Here is a 21,387-nt window from a genome sequence, read left to right on the forward strand (position 1 = left end):
CCGCCCCGACTTGATTGTGTTTTAACTGTGTCCAGGTCTCCAATCTGTTTGCCAAGGATGAGATCACAGAGATCACTCAGAACCTCATCCCTGTGATGAAGAAGGAGTTTCCTCGTATCCCACCAACTTTTGACAACCTCTATGACTACTTCATCTCCCGATCCAAAAAGAACCTGCATGTAGTTCTTTGCTTCTCACCAGTAGGTCATAACTTTTGCATATTCATCACCCAAAAGCAATAACCCAAAGACAGGGTACTCAGATTCTTTGTTTCCTTGTGTATTTCTCTGCATTTCCATATTCATTTAAAGTTATTTAAACTGCTGCATTGCACTTACTAAGCTACCTCTGTTTATATTCTAATTTCATCTACACTTCTCTGCTCTTCTTAACAGGTTGGACCAAAGTTCCGCTCCAGATCCCTGAAGTTCCCAGGGTTGACCTCTGGCTGTACAATGGACTGGTTCACCCCTTGGCCCAATGAGGCTCTCGTGGCTGTATCCAACAACTTCTTGTCAGAGTTTCCCATGGTTTGCTCTGCTGCTGTGAAGTCTGCTGTGGTCATGACCATGGGAACATACCACGACAAAGTATCTGAAGCCTGTGACAGCTACTTTGAGCGGTACAACACACATGTACCCTGTAGTTCACATGACTACACATTTAGTTATTTAATTTCAAAATATTTGACAAGCTTAAAGTTGTTTGCTGTGTTATCTTTCAGGTTTCGAAGGAGAATCCATGTCACCCCTAAATCTTACCTCTCTTTTATAAATGGTTACAAAACACTGTATGCTGAGAAGCACGACTATATCAACACACTTGCAGAACGCATGAGTGTTGGTAAGACAAATTTAACTGCAAGGCTATGATGCGGTACTTTGTAAGGTGTACTCTGAGAGAAGATTTTAAAGTTGTCACTGATCCCCAGGGTTGGCCAAACTGATGGAGGCGGCTGAGTCTGTGGCTGAACTATCCAAATATCTTGAGGTCAAGGAAAAAGAACTGGCTGTAGCATCAATTAAAGCTGACAAGGTAAATAATAATGCAGACCCCAATCCTCCATCCAGTTTTTCCATACTGTACAGTGCAGCACAGAACAAAATTTAAACAGGTTTTTACACATTAAAGTACAGGTGAGTAGAACCATGTCAAAAATCTGTGAAAAAATTTGAATATTGTATTTCATTGAAGTCAAAGCCATCTATTATGGACACTTTGTATCACATCAGCTCCCAGTTCTGGTAATGAGTGGATAGTTAGGTGTAACTTGCCTCAGACTGTTACCTCAGAATTGGGACATGAAGACTGTAAAAGGTAGTGGCAGTCATGACAGATGTTGGTCATGAATTTCAAAAAGACTAGATAAAAGCTCAACCGCGGTTGTACATTTATGTGATACTATTCATCTGGTAATACATTTCTTTTTGCATTCACACAGGTGGTGGCAGAGGTGACGGTCAGTGCGGAAGCTGCTACTATTGTAAAGAATGAAGTCCAGGTTGTGAAGGATAAAGCCCAAAAACTTGTGGAAGGAATTGGAAAAGAAAAAGCTATTGCGGAGGAGAAACTGGAAGCTGCCAAGCCAGCTTTAGAGGCAGCTTTAGCTGCTCTTAACGTGAGAATTGTTTTTTGTTTGTTTGTTTTTAATATTTGGTTATTTAACCATGTAGATTATATTTCATGGTACATTCTTAACATTCATACAGACCATCAAGCCTGCTGACATTGCCACTCTGAGAAAATTGTCCAAACCTCCACATCTGATCATGAGGATTATGGACTGCTGCCTGCTTTTATTCCAAAGGAAGTTAGACTCTATCTCTATGGATCAAGAGCTGCGCTGTCTTATTCCATCATGGGGAGAAGCACTGAAGGTAACAAATCCTTTTTTTATGACGTTTCAGGTTTTACATTTCTGCTCCACTTGTTTTAAACCTGCAAATACTGTACAAGGAGCTTTTGTAAACTCACAAAAAGAGATACACATCTATATCTATTTAGTATGCATATTCTGAAGAGCAATAATTATAACATAATCAACATTGTCTAAGTACTCTATAGTTACTCTTTGACTCTTTTCTACAATTTTCTCTCTCTACACTTTAGCTCATGAGTGCCCCAGGTTTTATGACTTTGCTCCAGCAGTTCCCAAAGGACAAAATTAACGAGGAAACAGTAGAACTGCTGCAGCCCTACTTTGACATGCCTGATTACACAATGGAAAATGCCAAGAAAGTTTGTGGTAACGTTGCTGGTCTGCTAGAGTGGACCCGCGCTATGGCCATATTCTTTAGCATTAACAAGGAAGTATTGCCACTCAAGGTAAAATCAATCTTATTCATAACAGCTTAAAGTTTTGGCAAAGTAGATCAGACATAGTTGACTATAGTAATTTAGTTATGAGTAGTTCAAACATTTCTGCTTTAAGCCTTTTTCACATGGTATATATTCTGTCATGATTCTTGTCTTTGTCCTGTTTTTGTTGGCCACTCTGTCTCCTGTCATACCCCTGTCACCCACCAGAGGTCCTCAGACTTCTCCTCCTCTTCCTCGCTCATTTCCACTTATCATTTTTTCACCTCTTAGCTGCAGTGTGTCTCTCTTTGTGTCTTCTTGTTCTGGATATTCATTCTTGTTACCAACCTGAGGTCTGTTAAACTGCCTTCCTGCCCCTAAGCCTGTCTGGCCTTCCACATTTATTCTGTTAAAATAACTTAACTGCACCAGCCTGCTCGTGTCTGTCTTGTGTCCTCTTTGCCTGTGTTCTTATCATCAGCTATGACCTTTATAGTTTATAGTCCCTTGTATTAACTTTATTAAAATAATAATGATCGAAGAATTCTTCTTGTTTACCCTCTGCTGTGGTTTATTATGAACTTGTGATTCTAGGCTAACCTAATCATTCAAGAAGGACGACTGAGAGTGGCTAATAATGAGCTAAGCAAAGCTGAGGCTACGCTGGCAGAGAAGCAAGCAGAGTTTGACAAAGTAAAAGCCAAATGTGATGCAGCTATGAAAGAGAAACAGGTGTGGTGAAGCTCAAAAATGTTTTGCATTTCCTTTTTTAAATGTAAATTAATATTGTGGCTCACTTAAAATGTAATGATTTCAGGACTTGTTAGATGATGCTGAGATGTGCAGGAATAAAATGCAGGCTGCGTCTGCGCTTATTGATGGACTCAGTGGAGAGAAAATTCGTTGGATAGAGCAAAGCAAAGAATTCAAATCACAGATCAACAGGTGTTTTTATTGTAATTAACCACCATTATTTCCAGTTCTGAGTTTTGTTCTAATATTTTCAATGTATTCTGAAATCTATATATTTTTTGTTTCTTTTTGGCAGACTTGTGGGTGATGTGCTCCAGCTGACTGGCTTCTTGTCTTACTGTGGACCATTCAACCAGAGTTATCGTGACCTGTTGTTGAAGGAGATCTGGGAGGCAGAGCTCAGGGCCCATCAAATCCCTTTTACAGAAAACCAAAACCTAATTTCTGCCCTGGTGGACCCTCCCACTGTAAGTGCAATATAAACTTACTTTTTATTGAAGTTATTCATGTGATGCAGACAGTGCACTCCTCTTTTTGTTGTAGATAAGTGAGTGGAACCTTCAGGGACTCCCAGGAGATGACTTGTCCGTACAGAACGGCATCATTGTCACAAAAGCAACAAGATATCCTCTCCTCATCGATCCCCAGACTCAGGGAAAGACATGGATTAAGGAAAAAGAAAAGGCCAACCAACTCCAAGTACACAGTGGAATTCAGCAGAGTTGTACCACTTTCACTTAAATGGGGTGTTTTGGTAGCACGTGTATGGAAATAATCTAATCTCTTTCTCCAGGTAACATCAATTAACCACAAGTTCTTTCGCACCCATCTGGAAGACTGTCTTTCCTTGGGACGTCCTTTGCTTATTGAAGATGTGAGTGAGGAGCTTGACCCTGCTCTTGACAATGTCCTTGAGAAAAACTTCATAAAGTCAGGGACCAGTTTTAAGGTAAGCAGCTGTAATATCAACAATATAACAGTACGATACACCTGTGTCCTCTCTTTAATTGTTGGATTTGACTTGTGTAGGTAAAAGTGGGAGACAAAGAGGCAAATGTGATGGATGGCTTCCAGCTCTACATAACGACCAAACTGCCTAATCCAGCATACACACCAGAAATCAGTGCCAAGACATCCATCATTGATTTCACTGTGAACATGAAGGGCCTCGAGAACCAGCTTCTTGGTCGTGTCATCCTAAAAGAAAAATATGTCAGTGACTGTTTTTTTCATGTTGGACACACATGTATTTGTTTTTATTTTTTCCTTTCAGTATTTGTGAAAAATGTTTTGCCAGGATAAATTGTCTAAAAGTGAAATTTTACCACCCATTCTTAAATGGATCGTCATTTTTTGTTGTTTGCATCTCCAGGCTTCAGTAGGCATCACATGAATTTATGCTATGTTTATTACCTGATTTTAACAGGAACTAGAAGCAGAAAGATTGAAGCTGATTGAAGATGTAACTGCCAATAAGAGGAAGATGCAAGAGTTGGAAGACAACTTGCTGTACAAACTCAGCAGCACAAAAGGTAAAACAGTTACTGGTAAACATCAGTGCCATATCAATTCAATTCAATTCAAAGAACTTTATTTTTCCGTTAGGAACTTCATTTGTGTAAAAGCGTCAGTGCAGGTTTAAAACAAGATAAATAAACAGATAAGTACATACATGTTAAGAAAAAGTTAGAAATACAAAGTCAATGTTAAAAAGAGAGGAGGCACAAACACACACACACACACCCAAGCCAAGCCAGGTCAGCTATTCAATAGTCTGATCGATGATGGAATGAAACTTGTCATGGCTCTCTTGGTTTTAAAAGTAAGGGATCTGTATCTCTGGCCTGAGGGTAGAAGACTGTAGTGATTATGTAGTGTGTGTGCAGTGTCTGAAGCTATCTGAAAACCTTTTTGTTTAGTCCGTCTGCTGTAGATGCTGTGAAGTGGTTCCTGTGCCAGTCCGATTATTTTACTGCTCATGTTTATGATTTTGTTAAGTGGGTTGCGATGTATGTTGGACAGTGAACCAAACCAGGCTGTTACATATAGTAATGTATTTACACATTTGTCAAAAATAATAACACGTTTCTGTTTGTATGATCTGAGGTTCCTTGGTTGATGATGACTCCATGATTGGCATCTTGAGTGTAACTAAGCAAACTGCTGCTGAAGTTAGTGCAAAGCTCAGCATTGCAGCAGACGCAGAGCTGAAGATCAACATGGCTCAAGCAGAATATCGTCCTGTTGCATCTCGAGGCAGCATCCTCTACTTCCTCATCACAGAGATGAGCATGGTCAACATTATGTACCAGACTTCCCTGGCTCAGTTCCTCAAAATCTTCGACCTGTCACTGACAAGGTCTGGTTTTATTTAAACATGGGGTTTTAATAGCTTTTGGGTTTTCACAGCTTTTGTACTATGGACTTACCGGTACATACTCCACACTATACTTCGAATTTTGAATCTCACCAAACCATGGCTTAGTTTCCCTTTGCTTAGCAACTAGCTAATATGTACTGATATAATTTATTTTTATATAATTTATTATTTTATTGTTTCTGTTAGTTGTCCGTTTATAATTGTCACTTTCATATATTTTTTTGCAGGTCTGAGAAGTCCTCTAAAACTCAAAAGCGAATAGCAAACATTATTGAATATCTGACCTTTGAGGTGTTCAGATACACAGTAAGAGGCCTTTATGAAAACCACAAGTTCATCTTCACACTCTTGCTGGCCCTCAAGATTGACTTGCAGGGTAACAAAATAGAGCACAATAAATTTCAGATTCTTATAAAAGGTAAGATAGCCATCTTTTCTTAGAAAGGTTTAATCGTCTTGTTTTTTTATTTGGTCTCCCTAAACATGATCATTTCATTGAATAAACAAACAGGTGGCGCAGCTCTTGACTTGAAGACCTGTCCGACCAAGCCATTCAGTTGGATCTTGGATATGGTGTGGCTGAACTTAGTGGAACTAAGCAAATTGGGACAGTTCACTAACGTCATAAATCAGGTGAGTATAAGCTCTATGAATTACACATTGGATCCTCCCAGAAAGTGTCTTTACAAAGTGTTGCTGTTGACACATTTGGAAGGTGTCTCACAACGGGAAACAATGGAAAGCATGGGTCAATCTCGATGCCCCAGAGGAAGGTGTCATTCCAGATGGATACAACGCCCTTGATGTCTTCAGTAAACTTTTGTTAATAAGGTTGGATCCTGGTGCTGCTCATGTTCCATGTTTGCTCAAATACACAATATGATATTACATTTATCTTACAAGCTTTTAATTCGACAGGTCTTGGTGCCCGGACCGTACCTTGTCTCAGGCAAGAAAGTACGTGGCAGATTCCATGGGTGACAGGTTTGCTGAGCCAGTCATCCTGAACCTTCACAGCACATGGGAGGAGAGTGACCCTCGCACCCCTTTAATCTGCTTCCTGTCCATGGGCTCAGATCCTACAGAACAAATCGAAGCACTCGCTAAGAGACTCCAACTGGGTGAGCTTTACAGTCCTCTTAACCTTGAATTAGCTTCTCATTTTAAACCTGAGGAATTATTGTGTCGTATGTCATGAGTTTAACACATTGCTGTGTCCTATAGAGTGCAGAGCTATATCCATGGGGCAGGGGCAAGAGGTTCATGCAAGGAAGCTTGTTCAGACATCGATGACACAGGTTCTTATTTTTAATTTATGACGTACATTGTATGTTTGTGTTTACAAAGTGATGTCTGAGTTTTCACCTGATCTGTGTTCTCTGCACTTGGATGCATGTAGGGCGGCTGGGTCCTGCTGCAAAATTGTCACTTGGGCTTGGAGTTTATGGATGAGCTGCTGGAAACTATCACAGTCACAGAAAGCATGCATGATTCTTTCAGAGTGTGGGTCACCACGGAGCCACACGACCGATTCTCCATCACTCTCCTACAGGTGACACTTTACAAAACCTTTATGTACAGGAAGGTGTCAAGAAGTTATTGCTTTATTTTTTGTAATGTATCAAACCTCTACAAATACTGTGTTACTTTTATAAACAAGTACATGAACAAGCTTAAAGCAAATGTTCCTCACCTCTTTTCCTCTAGTCCTCTATCAAGTTTACCAATGATCCACCCCAAGGAGTGCGCGCCGGCCTGAAACGAACATTTGCAGGAATTTCACAGAACCAGCTGGAAGTCAGCAACCTGCCCATGTGGAAGCCTTTGCTGTACAGTGTAGCTTTTCTCCACACTGCTGTGCAGGTACTGGTCATTTGCAAATCACTGATGACGTAGAAGGGCCTATGTTTCAATTGATTATAACTTGTATTGGTTGCACACATAATAATTTGCTTCGACACTTCTTTTAGGAGCGACGCAAATTTGGCCCCCTGGGTTGGAACATACCTTATGAGTTCAACTCTGCTGATTTCACTGCCAGTGTGGAATTTGTTGAGAGACACTTGGATGATTGCGGTCCCAAGAAGGTGAAAATTCAACTGACTAGCTTTAAGGCTTTTTTTATGATCTTAGCTTATCTCGTCTTACTGTATGAATGAATGAATGAATGAATTTATATTTATTAACGTGTCGTGCACCAATTAAGGCGCCCAGCCTATAAGGGCTTACAAGACACAATATCTTTTCTCCCTCACAGGATGTTTCCTGGGTAACTGTGCGGTACATGCTAGCTGAGGTTCAATACGGAGGAAGGGTTACAGATGACTACGACAAACGCCTGCTCAAGTGCTTTGCTCGTGTAATAACTCACTTCTGTGTTTATTCGGTTATTATATCTCCCTGATCAATCATTTAGGTAATGTATTACAATGCATTTGTGTTTTTAATTGCAGGTGTGGTTCAGTAAAAAGATGTTCGACCCAGCATTTTGCTTCTACACGGATTACAAAATTCCAGTGTGCAAGACAGTAGTCGAGTACATGGAATACATTGAAAGCTTGCCAACTGTAGATTCACCTCAAGCTTTGGGGCTGCATCCGAATGCTGATATCACGTAATGAGACATCCTGAAACTATTAATGATCATATTGAGCTTATAATGTTTCATGTTGACACTGCATTTTTACTTTCTGTTAAATGTTGACCAGGTATCAGACAAACACATCTGCTGAAGTGCTCGACACAATCACAAATATTCAACCCAAGGAAAGTGCTGGGGGATCAGGAGAGACCAGAGAGTCCATTGTTTACAGCATGGCAGAAGACATGTTGGACAAACTGCCTCCTAATTATGTGCCACATGAGGTCAGCTTGTGCAACCATTGGTCTTTTTGTTACTGATTCTTGCACTGAGTGAATTCTAAACATTTTTATGGGTATAGGTCAGAGAAAGGCTGTTGAAGATGGGCGCCCTGAAGCCAATGAACATCTTCCTACGTCAGGAGGTTGACAGGATGCAAAGGATCATCGGCGTGGTGCGCACCAGCCTGACTGACTTGAAGCTGGCCATTGATGGCACCATCATAATGAGCGAGGTCAGATTACAGACTCATCTCACTGTCGGACTTTGCTTTCTGAAATTCAAACTTCAGTTCATATTTACTTTAAATGTATACGTTTCTATTGTGAAGTAATCGTATTCCTGAAGTATGATGATTTAATTTTTAAACTGCGTCAAATATGATTTTTTGAAGTGCTAAAGAGAAACTGTTTTATCTATACATGACTTATAGAACCTGCGCGATGCCCTGGACAATATTTTCGATGCCCGTGTGCCAAATCTGTGGCGAAAAATCTCTTGGGAGTCATCGACACTGGGCTTCTGGTTCACTGAGCTGGTAGAGAGAAACAAACAGTTCTACGGCTGGGTGTTTGGTGGAAGACCCAAAACCTTTTGGATGACCGGCTTCTTCAACCCACAAGGTGAGAAACAGATAACTGACCCTGAGCTGCCTTTTTCCAATAAATACAACATTTATACGAGATGTAAATACATATTCTCCCTGATTTAGTGAAACATGCCAACCGGTTATTGGTTGTAAGGTGAACTCAAATTAAGTCCAACAAATGCTACTATCAGCTGAAGCGGATTTGTATTCAGATGAATTTATGCTTGTAATGTCCTGACCTGGGGCCGTTTACAGGTTTCCTCACAGCTATGAGACAAGAAGTAACAAGGGCAAACAAAGGCTGGGCCCTGGACACAGTCACCCTGCACAATAAAGTACTGAAGCAGGGGAGGGAAGAGATCACAGCTTCGCCTTCAGTGAGTCAAAGAGCACGAGAACACTAACAACACGCCAACAGCAAAGCATAAACTCATGCTCAGCCTTCACTAACATTTAGGAAACTGGCTGGACATTTACTTTTACAACAGTACTGTGTGTGGACAAAGTGACTGATGTGAAACAAATGAACATGTCACTGATTGTGTTTATCTCAACAGGAGGGAGTTTATGTTTATGGTCTGTTCCTGGATGGCGCTGGCTGGGACAGGAAGAACACCTGCCTTACTGAGTCTTCACCTAAAGTGCTCTTCATACCTTTGCCCGTCATCCACATGTTTGCCGTCAACTCCACTGCACCAGTGGATCCTAAACTGTATGTATGTCCCGTCTACAAGAAACCAAGGCGCACAGACCTGAATTACATCACAGCAGTGGTGTTGCCCAGTGGCAGTGAATCACCAGACCACTGGATCCTGCGTGGGGTCGCTCTGCTCTGTGACATTGCATAGAAGATGACTGCATGTCTCCAATTGATGTATAATATTGATCAAAAAGAAATAAATAAATTTTTGTTTTTAAAGGCTGTCAAGAGCAGGTATACTTATTCTAAGTATTGATTATCATCATGAACTATAGATTTGTGGATATATTGTTTCATTTTCATTCTTCTTATTCTCTATTGCATTAATGTGAACGCTGCTGTAGCACAATCATTTCTCAGCCTTGGATGCGTAAGGTATCTATCTATCTATCTATCTATCTATCTATCTAGCAAGGATTATATAGCCATGATAAACCCATTCGGACAAACTTTACAAAACTAAGTTTACATAAAACGTGATTAGCAAATACTTAACTGAAAGTGATTCTGTTAAAATCACCTGAGGATGATATGCTTATTTATCAGATCTTTTTTTTTTTCTTTGATCGAAAAGGGGCCAGAACCCATGACCTAAGGCCTGCCCTGCATGTTGTGTTTTACCAAAGTCCACTGCTCTGTTTGTCATGTAAAAACAAGAGATGCGGTGCTGGTTATCCAGCTATGCCAAAGGAGCTGATAGCGGTTTGGCGGCTACCAGCCTCGAGACCGTGGATGTATTAGATCCATGCTCGAGACTGGCGATGTTGGTGCCTTCTTTGCAATTTCCGGTTCAAATGTGGCGCCTCTCGGGTAAATACTCAAGCTGTCAGATGTACCGTGGGCGGTAAGTGGCTAAATCCTCCCCCTCAAATATTTCGCCACTTGATATTCAAGAGCGTTGAAATATAATTTAACATAACGTATTTCTCCAACTGTTGTTGTACAGCAACCCATTCATCTCTATGTCTGCACTGAAAACGGTGGCACTGACTCAGCGACTGTAGTACTGGGCTGTCAGGGACATCTACTGTGACATGTTCAACTTCCCTGTGAGTGGAAGAAGGTAAGACTCTTCTATTTGAATTTGTTGCTCTTTATGAAATGATGATGATGCCCAGACCTTTTTTTTGTGTACAGGATCACAGTAGAGATGAAACCAGTAAAGCCAACCATCGCGCCACTTGGGCCCACCACTCTCACCCCAGCATCAAGAGCAACAGGTAACTTTTACTGGGGAAAGAAAGGCCAACATAAGAGTTTAAGGGCTGTTGGAGGTAGGGATGAGCGAGTACAGCATTATCTGTATCTGTATCTGTATCTGTTAACCATATGAATTATCTGTATCTGTATCTGTACTCGGAGTGGGCGGGGCCTAAACCGGAAGTGGGCGGGGTTTAACCCAGAAGTGGGTCGGGTTGTCTTGAAATGGGCGAGGCTTTAACCGGTATGTTATTTTAAGCATGCAATTGACATGGGTTGATCAGAAATTGTTATAGTTATTGCTAATTAGAAAACTATTTACAGGACAGCATCAGCATTGAGCTTCAGATCAATGGTTTTAATCACGATAGCAAACAAACTATTTACAGAACAAGTTTTGCAACAATGAATACAACACATGGGGTTGCAATTATGAAGGAAAATGTAAGAGTTTTCATACTCAACTTTTTTTTTTAACTTTTAATTTTTTTTAATGTTCAGTGTGATTTTTCTTTTTTATTTATTTATTTCCAAACCAGGTGTGTGTGTGTGTGTGTGTGTGTGTGTGTGTGTGTGTGTGAGTGAGTGAGTAAGAGAGAGACAGAGACAGCTGAGTGTCAGCTACTCTCTGTGTATCACTCATTATTCTGTATCACTGATCATAAGAGAGAGAGGGGAGGGGGGAGAGAGTGTAGCTTAATTTGTAATTATACCACTACTATTTTTTATGAAATACAGCAAGTGTCAGACACTCAGTGCGTGAAGTTTAAAAAACTGGTTAGAGCCAGCTGACGGTAAAAAAAAAAAAAAAAAAAAAAACTATGACGACCGGTAGAGAGAGGGAGAAACAGAGAGAGAGAGCGTGTGTGTGAAAAAAAAAAATCTCCGACAGGCAGAGACGCAACGCGAGTCGGCACCACGTCTGAACGAACCCACGTTTACCAGAACTCTACTGGTTCATAAGTAAGTAACTGAAGTAATAACAAACCTGAAGCTGAAGAAACCCTAAACGTTAAGGGAGAAGACCTGAGTGACTGAGGGAGAGACAGACAGCTGTCAGCTGTTCTGTGTGAGTGATCAGAGCGGGACACAGCAACTCACCTGCATGTGTGTAGGGGAGGGGCTGTAGCCTATCACAGAACGCAGACACAGTCAACTATCCAATGAGGATATTCATTCAATCTTTTTTTTTTTTTTTTTCCGAGCACAGATATTGACTCGTATTACTCGTTTAATACTCGTACTCGGCAAAAGTGCATTATCCGTACCGGATACTCGTTTCAGCCGAGTATCCGGCTCAACTCTAGTTGGAGGTCCTGTATAGTGGAAGTCACTACACGATATAGCCACAGAAAAAGGCGGAAGAAGTCTGTAACTTAGTGTAAACATAGTGTAAACTATCAACTGATGACAGGGGAATTTTAAAAGCTGGGAGAAAAATTGGATGTGCGTTGGTGAAAGCACTGATAGCATATTAATTATCAATAAAATACGTTTTTTAGCAAACAACATGGCCAAATTTAAAAGCATACAGCATTCATTTTTGGAAAGCTGTTTTTCCAAATATACAATGGGGAGGAGGAAGACACATGCCAGATGATAATCTTTTGTAAAAACAAACCTAATGTTGTGTGTAGCTTCCCTTTAGTTGCATCCAGGACTGCATGGTTTCTGAAAAGCAGCATTAGACCAATATTAGTGAGTAAAGTTTCTAATATTATACTGTATGTTACAGAGAGATTTAGTCAATGCAATTAAAGCATTAAGGCACTAACATGTGTGCTACTATGCACATCATGTGTAGGGGTGGTGTCTGAGTGATGTGCATTTTCACAAAGTAAACACCAGGCCAAAGACAAGCTACTGGCGCCAGCCATCACACCCCGCCCCCCCAACCCCCTGAGTGATCTGCAATTATGTCAAAAGGGGAAAATGGTGTCCCTTTGAAAAGTGTTCTTAATCAAACCCAATTAATTCCGCTCTTTTCCCTTATTATTTCCACCGTGGACCACATCCCACTAGTCAGCCTGTTAACTAGAGCCTCGGCCCCAGCGAAGGTCATGCTTGACCAAGCAAAATAACATAATAATGTGTGTAATTAATTACTAGTTCTGGGTGCGTCTCTTGCAATTTCTGGATGCTGCTACATTGAGTCTTTCTGACAAAGGTGTGGTGAGAGAGGGTATTCACTAAATATAGCATGGTCAAGACTCTTTTCATCTACATCCTTTTCTGCTGATCTATTATGACTAACTGCTCAAGCATGTAACTGTAGTGAATATTTATCAACTGTTCCCTGCAAAACTAAAGCATAGCAATTAGTAGCAGGGCAGACAGAAAAAAAACAATTTTAAACTTTACTATATTAAGATGATTACGTCCTGTCAAGGCAACTTCATAGTGCAGAGTTACTAAGTTTCCTACTATACTATTCTGTAAGACTCAAACTCTCACAGAAACATCAGCATTATTCTCACAGACAGGTCTGAAACATTTAATGTGTACAAGATAGACAGTAACTGAAATGCATTTACACTATTAATTACAAACATGCCTGTCAGGATTTGAGCAGCAACAGTCCATCTAACATGCCAAAACTGGAGCAGTTTTTAGTTTTGTCCTTTTAAATAATATATTCTAAAAAGACGCAACTCAATATCAGTTTACAATTAATGCAGTGATGTCTCTTCAAGCAGTTGGCTTTGGTATTCTGGAAGCTGTAAACTGAAGCATTATCTTACTACGACGAAAAAAAAAAAAAAAGCAACCCTTGTAGGTAGTTAAATGTAGTTAAATGATTTCAAGTTTTTCCCCTTTAGATAATCTGAGCATACCACTGGGCTCTGAAACTACTCTAATAAAACTGATGTTTTGGTGTTTTAATTTTCTACACCAACATCCAAAACTTTTTATTTATGTATTTATTTATTTATTTTTAAACTGTCGATCGTACAATAGACTAGCATAAAGGCATTTGATGGACACGTCTTTTAAAATAACTGCCCCATGTTTCAGATATTTGTGCATATTAAGTTCCTAAATTTAGGTTGTCTTAGTATGTCACTATTCAATCCTCCAACCCCCCCCAAAAAACTGGAGCAGTTAAGCCACACAGGCTACTGGAGGGCAATTAGAGCTTGAGCCCTTGTGGCCTCTGCAGCCTAGCAGGCGGGGCCTCCTGACACCCCTGGTTGGGCCTGATGGAGTGGAGCTTCATCTGCCTAACGGCCTGGCAAAGCTCCACAGGCCTGGACGAACACAACAGGCCTCCATCAGACCAGCTTGCTCTGTCACAGCTTACATGGCCTATTGTACGCCGGTGCTCATTAACGGCACTAAGTCATGTTGGTGTCTCACTAATGGATGTGTGGAAAGAAAAACAAAATCCACAGTCAAAGTGCCTCTACAGTAGTGCTACTGTAACTTTATTCTGTGTTTTGCACATGGAAAATGAATGTCACAATTTAAAAACTTGAAAGAACTAAAAATTAGTGTATAATTATATTGAAAACTGATGAAAAAAAATTATAAACATCCACATATATTTAGAAATGTTTCTTCTAGTAAAAAGACATGTTCCTTTTCATTTCTTTGGCCTTTTAGTCCACTGTTAACAGGGATTTATAACAAAATAACAACAAAACCTGTACATTTGAGAGTGTGGATGCTGCTGTCTCCAAAGGCCAAGATATAGAGATAAGTGGTGATCATTTTAAGTGATTGCGTTGATCAGTCCTCGTTACACTTCATTATGGGATTCACGGTGGACTTTGAGTGGATTTCTCAAAGCATTTCCTCAGTACTTTTTGATTGGTACTGATTAGTACTGTAAATTGAGTGATTTAGGTATTCATAAATCTAATTTAATGTAACATTTTGTAGAGTAGAGGAAAACAAAGGTAAGGTGCTTTGCAAGTTTCCTGTCTCCTTGAGTCCATGAAACAATAAGTTTAATTCCTTTCAAGAGCAGAAGAAGTAACACAGAAGAAAGCTTGATTTGGAAGTCTCACTTTGTTAGCAAAACACCCTTATATATCCATTGAATAGCACACACACCAAATGCACATGCAGTGTAAAAAGACACTCCCAGGTTCACCACGACTTAATGTCTGAGTAACGTCAGCGAAACGTCATTTCCTTTGATTTATCGTCCTACAATTGCATCAAACTGTGCTATTTCAAGAGGTATGAGAGGCTGCCAGCACTCATTAACTTTTTCAGTCTAAATCCACTTGGCTTGAGTGAACAATTTCTCAACAATGCAATGGGAAACATCCTTTGCCATTAAGACTGAAGATAAGGACGGTGCATCATGGTGATAAAAAATAACACTGATAGGTAGTGCTGTAGCTGTAAATTAGGAAAAATACAACTGGACAAGTTTGAGAGGAGTTAATCAGGTCTTGAAAAGGGGTTTTCAGGGGCATCTGAGGGCATTCTGTCTATGGCTGACAATCCGAGGTTAATCGCTTTAAAAGCAGTAATTAGGTGTTAAGAGGTGAGTTTGTCTGTTTAAATTAGCTTCCAAGCCAGATTACACTCTGTGACTTCTGATAACCTCCCCCACCAGGACTCCATGTACTCCAAAAGGCCATTTTAATGATTTAAATAAAATAAAAACAAAAAATGCTCATATTGCCTTTGAACTCAAATCAAAGTTAGATTTAGGTGGGAAAATTTGTTTTAAAAATATATATATATATTTGCACATTTTATAGCAACTGAAAATACAGTACAAAAATGTACATGCCACCCAGGGTAAGAGACCAAATATACTAAAAATGTCTAATTCTACAGGACAAGGTACCCACAATGACCCTTAAAGCGCAGTGCAGTGGTCATTACAGTAAACCTCATTATGTCTTTAAGGGAACAGAGAGGGCTTATCCAGGTACACAGTTTGGGAAAGGTTTTTTTTTTTTTTTTAATAAAATATATTTTGGTCAGCCCACCACTCGATTAAGACAGAAAACTTGCATAAATTTGTTGACATTTGCAACCAGGTAATCACTCAAAAAGTAAAAACAATGCTACTACTGACCAACCACATGGCTCTACAAAGCCTCTCATAGACTAGACCACATTTCAGTTTGCCTGACATTCGCCAGAAATATACAAAATTGTAACATTGACATGTATTTTTACTGTCAAAACATTCATGTTGAAGATTTCCTCTCACTCAAAAAGAGTATATTCCCAGACAGACAATTTGAACTGATCCAAACTAAATGACCCCAGAGATTGGATCATTTATCCTTGGGCCTTAAACATACTTGATTCAAAATTAATTGAATTTAAGATGGGAAAAAAAATCACAAGTAGTTCGTTGTGAAAATTGCTTGTCAGCATCAGTGAAAAAACAACAGACTTAGACCTCCTTTGGTGTCATGTATCCTTTGCATTGGTACATGAAACAAACAGTGGAAAAGCAGTTTGTAAACATTCACGGGAGCGGCTCAAAAATCCGTTCACAGCACCTCACCAGATCACATGTGCTGCCAGGTTTTATCCATCGACTGAATGTGCTCTTTGGCCTTCATCCTGAGTGCTGCAATGCTGGAACTCCTGTCGTCCTCCATTGGGTATTTATCGTTGAAGCTGGGAGGGCACTGGTAGGGAGGTGGGCCCATGGGCTGCATACCTTGGACCATGGCAGGCGGGGTGTTGAGGAAGCTGTGGCTTGGATACGCAGGTTGCAGGCCCTGCGGTGAGCCCATGAACCCGGGGATTGTATGCATAGACGTTGCACTGGAGATGGGCGAGGTCAGCCAGGGATCTAGGGGCATCGGGTTACCCACTGGACTGGCGTTGAGAGGCATTGGGGGACGACTGAAGGAGAGCATTGGGGAATCATGGAGCTTCATGGTGCTGGTGTCCAATTTTTCTTGACGTCTCCACTTGGCCCTTCGGTTCTGGAACCACACCTGGAAAGAGAGAAATGAGGCGATGAGAAACAATGGCAAGACTCACACAAGTGTTGGGCTGTCCGCCACTGTTGCAGACGTTGGAAAGAATTGGAAGAATGTTTAGCCTTTATGCGTCCCACAAATAACTCTCGTATCTGCTGATGTGTAGTGATAATAGATTTGAAGCATTTAATTTATGATTTGTCTTTGCAGAAAAGGATACAATGAAATAGATAAAGAAAGTATTTTTTTTCTTTGTTGGACATTAAGATGTCAACATGTCTTTACCTGAACTCGAACCTCAGGTAGGTTGACCTTCATTGCCAACTCCTCACGGCTGTAGACATCTGGATAGTGGGACTTCTCAAAAGCTCGCTCTAGCTCATGCAGCTGATACGTGGTGAAGGTGGTGCGATTCCTTCTGTGTTTCTTTTTAGTGTGCTCTTCCTCTTTCATGGGATCTGGAGACCCTTCAGCATCATCCATGTCCTTCTGCAGGTCACTCATTTCTCCATCGCACTTGTCACCAGAGAAAAGGTCTGATTCTTAAATGAAGGAGAAATTACATATTGTAAGTTTTAATGTTAATTAAGAGGTCTTTCATTAAATGACTAAAACTTGCATCATTACCATCTGTAATTTCACAATTTCAAAATTAATGTAGCATTTCTAAGAAACATCTGGTGTGGAACTGGTGTCAAACCAGTAAGGAGCCCTTGAATTCGCCATCTTGACTAAATCTTATTTGGTTGACTGACTAAAGCCAAGAATTGGAGGACGAAGGGAACAGCTGAGGCAGCAGTTCAGCATCTTAGAGAAGTCTTTACACCACAGACAAACCACTCAGCCAAAGATTACATCAATTTACTGTAGGGGCACAAAGCCGTTTTGGCTCCCCCATAACAACTTGGTTTGATTTATTCATACTATATAATTAAAAGTTTTGATGACTCGAGTTTATCAGCAAACAACTTATCTGCCCACAATACTTTCCGTCCTGTCACCGTTTCTTTTTTTAGCTAGAAGCTTAGTAAACTCTCATGACACTAAAACCATTAAAAAGTCCTCAATATTTTGATTATGAGCGATAATACTTCACTGAATACCTTTTATTTGTTTCTTTGTTATCAAATGAATTGCAGCTGAATTATTCCTGATCTAATGTACATTATTTTATCCAGTTTCAAGGCGAAAACATTTTTACTCGTGTTATTGATCATTTCATCTTAACATATACCCTGATAGTCAAAAAGTGAAATCCTCTCCTCATGAGAAAACAGCTTAATGACTGCTGACCCTCTATTACTGCTGAGGGTCTGTGAACCACAGGGGTTTGGGGGAGACAAATGACATCACATCTTTCACTGAATTCTTCCCTTGCAATAATCCCATAGTAACAGATGCTACCAGTTAAAGCTCCAAGCGCCCGCCTCCTCTAATCTAACAAGGGACTTAGTTGGCTTCTGCACAGGCCGAGAGCATTTTCCAAGAAATTGATGCAGAGCAAGTGAGCCAGGTGTGTGATGCCTCAAAGCTCGTTAATCGTACCAAATCACTTAAGGCGGTATGGTTAGCAGATCATTGGTTTTGAATGAGGATGCCAAGCAGCAAAGGCTTTTGTGTTATTTGTTTTGATCTTAAAAATATGATTGTTCCAGAGTCCAGTTTACACCATGAATATGCTGCAGAATGAGTGGAATCGTGTTTTCTTTTTAAGTTTTCCATATTTCTGCGTACCTGCTCAAACCGTGAACCTTGTAGCAAAAACAGCATGCAGCATGATGAATTTCAGATTGCACATAATCTTGATTGTTGTGACAGTGAAAGTTTTGAGATTTGTCAGAAATCACTTTTCAAGTCACTTCATGGTCTTGGCATGTATGGCATATAGTGAGAGTTAGTTTTCTTTAGTATGTCCAGGGAGTAAACACCCTCAATCTGCAGTTATCAGTCATGTCTATGAAAATGGAGAAATTGTCATTTTATTTGCCAAAAGTGTAGTAAGAGAAAGAAAGAAATCTTTCCTGGGGTCTGTCTGTTGTGAACACTGTACATTGGCAGTTATTGTACTGTTAACATGGTGTATGTTGCAGCTTTGATTATTAAGTTTTGATATTTTCAGTTATTAAGCATGTCAGGACAGGTGTTTCTCATAGCTGTGGCTATATTCACTCAATTGTACCCTATAAATAAAAATAATTGATGCATCTATTGTTCGGTGAATAACTGTTGTTTCTGTAGTTTGAAGTTGTGGATTGTAAGTGTCCATTGTTCTACGGCACTGTTCTGCTTGTTGCTCTTTGCAAGGTCTGTTTAATTGTAATTTTACCAAAAGTGCTTCATCGGTACATAAGTTATTTCAGAGAATATACCTTTGTTGTTTTGGATAACTTAAACCAACATCAGCTGAATAAGTTCCTAATATCTGACAGATTTAATAGGATATTTAGGTTATAAGTAGTTGTAAAACAAAAGCCATTGAAACTTCGATATACCTTCCAATATCCCTTATAATGCCCAAATATAACACATTTACAGTATGAAGTATTGGCTGGCAAAAGGCTAATTTCACCAACTTTTGAACTTATTTTTTTCCAACAGACTCCCCAAAGTCCATAATTGCGTCAACCAGTTTTGTGGTTAAGCAAAACTCTCATCTGAGTTATTATACATTATAGGGTATTTTATAAATGTCAACTTCCCAGAGTTACCAGATACAACACATGAGCTCGGCTGAATGGACCTTTCTCACAATAAACAAATCAAGAGGACACCACGAGCACAGGTGTAACTAATTACATTAAACTTGACTCACATCCAGGCGTCTCATTAAGTAACAATATCTGGGCCCTGGCACTAAAGCACATGAATAGGGTCTAACTGATTTTCATATTAGTAGCTACACATGTGTCAAACAAAAAGAGAAAAGGCATAAAATGATGGACACATAGCATACTCCCATTTGACATGGTACCACTAAATTATGTCGTACTATTTGTGTTCATGTAGATAAAAACAATATCAGAACAGGCAGACAAAGAATCTAACTTAATCAATCTTCTTTTTGCTGCTGTTTATTTCTGCTGTCTTGTATTGTGAATGTCATGTTTTAATCTCTAGAGGTCGGCACAAAAATATACAGTGTCAGTCAAAAGTTTGCACGTAAAACTTTTGAATTGCACTTGAATGTAGTGCTACAGTAGGTTTCTCGTTTTCTACTTGACTTGTTCGGATTAAGTACAAGTTACATTTACATACTTAATATTAATTTCAAACAACCAAATAAGTCATTATGACTGCTAAAACACTGAATTTTTATGAAAGAGCAATGGTCCAGTACGTTGTGTAAACAGTGTGGGAGTATTGTGTACGGCACTTTGACAAACTGAGGACATCTCCAGTTCCACTTGTTGCATTGTTAGAGACACAAAGCCCTGAACTCATTATCATCCAGAGCAAAAGTTTCTGAGAGTTTTGAGAAGTTCTGTTTTAAAAAGACTCACCTTGGTAGGAGTGTTGGGAGCCGTCGCCCAGTTCTGGCAAGTGTCCATAGGGGTCTGAAGGGACCTGCTTTTCAGAGTGCTGTGGGTTTTCTTCATTGGCTTTCTGGCTGTCGTCATCTCCTACTGAATGGAGTAAAGGGTCCTGGTCTTTAGTGAACCCCAGTATGACATCAATACTGTGGACCCTGCCTCCACTGCTTGAACCGGCGCCTTTTGCCATGTCATAGTTGTCCAGGCAACTATCGTCCACAATTCCCAGGGTATCCATTGGCAAATGCATCCGATCTTTTAGGGATACGTTCTCTCTTCCTTGTCAGAAAAACAAAAAAAGCAATTTGCTACCAAGTGAAAAAGAAGGTGAAGCAGCTGTTGCACAGAGCTGTTCTGCTTCACATGCAATGGAGCAGATTTATGTGAAGTGTGAAGACTGTATCCTTCAAGTATAACTTCAGTGAGGGTTGATGTATTGTTTCCTCAATAGCAGAGCAAGCTCACATTTTCATCTGAAAGAGGAAAATAGACAAATCAACATAAATTCTGCAGAGATGCAATTACATTCAAAAGTAGTACATCAGTAATCTTATTTGTTTTGCATGTGAGAGTTGCGGAAGTTAAAACTAATAATTTGTAACCAAGTTGACCTGTGTCAAGATAAATTACTTTAAATAGTCCATGTGAATATCTTTCAGAAGGAAATGCTAAGTTAGCATTATTTCTATTACGATTGATAATCACAGTCAAACGTTTTGTTGGCAACATACAGGAGTAACAGGTCAGAAGCAGCTATCAGATACATTTAAGAAAAAATATATAAGTAAGAAAGAGGAATTCTAAAGGAAATCCGTAGGGTCCATGAGTACTGTATGTGTCGTTAATAGTGCTATGAAAAAATAATCAAATAATCTTTCAAAACCATTTCCTATCAGTTGTTACTTATAGATTTTGAACTTTAGTATATTCTATGTGAAGATTTACTTAGGTATTAAGTTCATTATGGAAACTTGCTTATCAACAAAAATGTAAAAAATGTATTTAACAGAATGCACAAGTAGTACAAGTACATAAATGAATCTTACCTTCCCTCAGGCTCCTACCACAGATTATGCTGCGCACATGTTGTCTCTGTAGTCCATAAGTAGACGAATGACACTAACAACATCTACTGAAGGCACTTGTTACTCGCCGTTAAGTCCTTGAA

The 21,387-nt window shown here is 39.8% G+C and overlaps 2 protein-coding genes across 2 annotated transcripts in view; one reads left to right on the forward strand and one right to left on the reverse strand.

The window, feature by feature from the left end:
* The window catches only part of LOC311000546 (dynein axonemal heavy chain 8-like), a gene marked incomplete at both ends in the record, with an annotated part of 29,061 nt that extends 19,333 nt beyond the window's left edge, over positions 1–9,728 (forward strand). Inside the window, 30 exons of the mRNA XM_083991285.1 lie at positions 36–200; positions 396–622; positions 725–843; positions 932–1,035; positions 1,442–1,618; positions 1,710–1,877; positions 2,110–2,325; positions 2,893–3,030; positions 3,116–3,243; positions 3,347–3,518; positions 3,595–3,750; positions 3,845–4,000; positions 4,081–4,263; positions 4,478–4,583; positions 5,158–5,410; positions 5,659–5,849; positions 5,943–6,064; positions 6,147–6,262; positions 6,350–6,552; positions 6,656–6,729; positions 6,831–6,983; positions 7,139–7,294; positions 7,402–7,518; positions 7,689–7,790; positions 7,885–8,045; positions 8,140–8,296; positions 8,374–8,526; positions 8,725–8,914; positions 9,136–9,257; positions 9,438–9,728. Of these exons, the coding sequence (XP_083847411.1) occupies positions 36–200; positions 396–622; positions 725–843; positions 932–1,035; positions 1,442–1,618; positions 1,710–1,877; positions 2,110–2,325; positions 2,893–3,030; positions 3,116–3,243; positions 3,347–3,518; positions 3,595–3,750; positions 3,845–4,000; positions 4,081–4,263; positions 4,478–4,583; positions 5,158–5,410; positions 5,659–5,849; positions 5,943–6,064; positions 6,147–6,262; positions 6,350–6,552; positions 6,656–6,729; positions 6,831–6,983; positions 7,139–7,294; positions 7,402–7,518; positions 7,689–7,790; positions 7,885–8,045; positions 8,140–8,296; positions 8,374–8,526; positions 8,725–8,914; positions 9,136–9,257; positions 9,438–9,728 (4,776 nt within the window). The remainder of the gene's footprint in view (positions 1–35; positions 201–395; positions 623–724; positions 844–931; positions 1,036–1,441; positions 1,619–1,709; positions 1,878–2,109; positions 2,326–2,892; positions 3,031–3,115; positions 3,244–3,346; positions 3,519–3,594; positions 3,751–3,844; positions 4,001–4,080; positions 4,264–4,477; positions 4,584–5,157; positions 5,411–5,658; positions 5,850–5,942; positions 6,065–6,146; positions 6,263–6,349; positions 6,553–6,655; positions 6,730–6,830; positions 6,984–7,138; positions 7,295–7,401; positions 7,519–7,688; positions 7,791–7,884; positions 8,046–8,139; positions 8,297–8,373; positions 8,527–8,724; positions 8,915–9,135; positions 9,258–9,437) is intronic.
* Positions 9,729–16,266: 6,538 nt separating this feature from the next.
* On the reverse strand, positions 16,267–20,469 carry LOC311000333 (retinal homeobox protein Rx2-like; the record flags this gene model as incomplete). Its single annotated transcript, XM_083991015.1, has 3 exons — positions 16,267–16,704; positions 16,975–17,231; positions 20,190–20,469. The coding sequence occupies 3 exons, from the start codon at positions 20,467–20,469 to the stop codon at positions 16,267–16,269; spliced, it is 975 nt and encodes a 324-aa protein (XP_083847141.1).
* Between the last annotated feature and the right edge of the window lie 918 nt (positions 20,470–21,387).

Source organism: Trachurus trachurus (genome assembly GCF_905171665.1).
Source record: "Trachurus trachurus genome assembly, chromosome: 17".
In the NCBI taxonomy this organism is placed as follows: domain Eukaryota; kingdom Metazoa; phylum Chordata; class Actinopteri; order Carangiformes; family Carangidae; genus Trachurus; species Trachurus trachurus.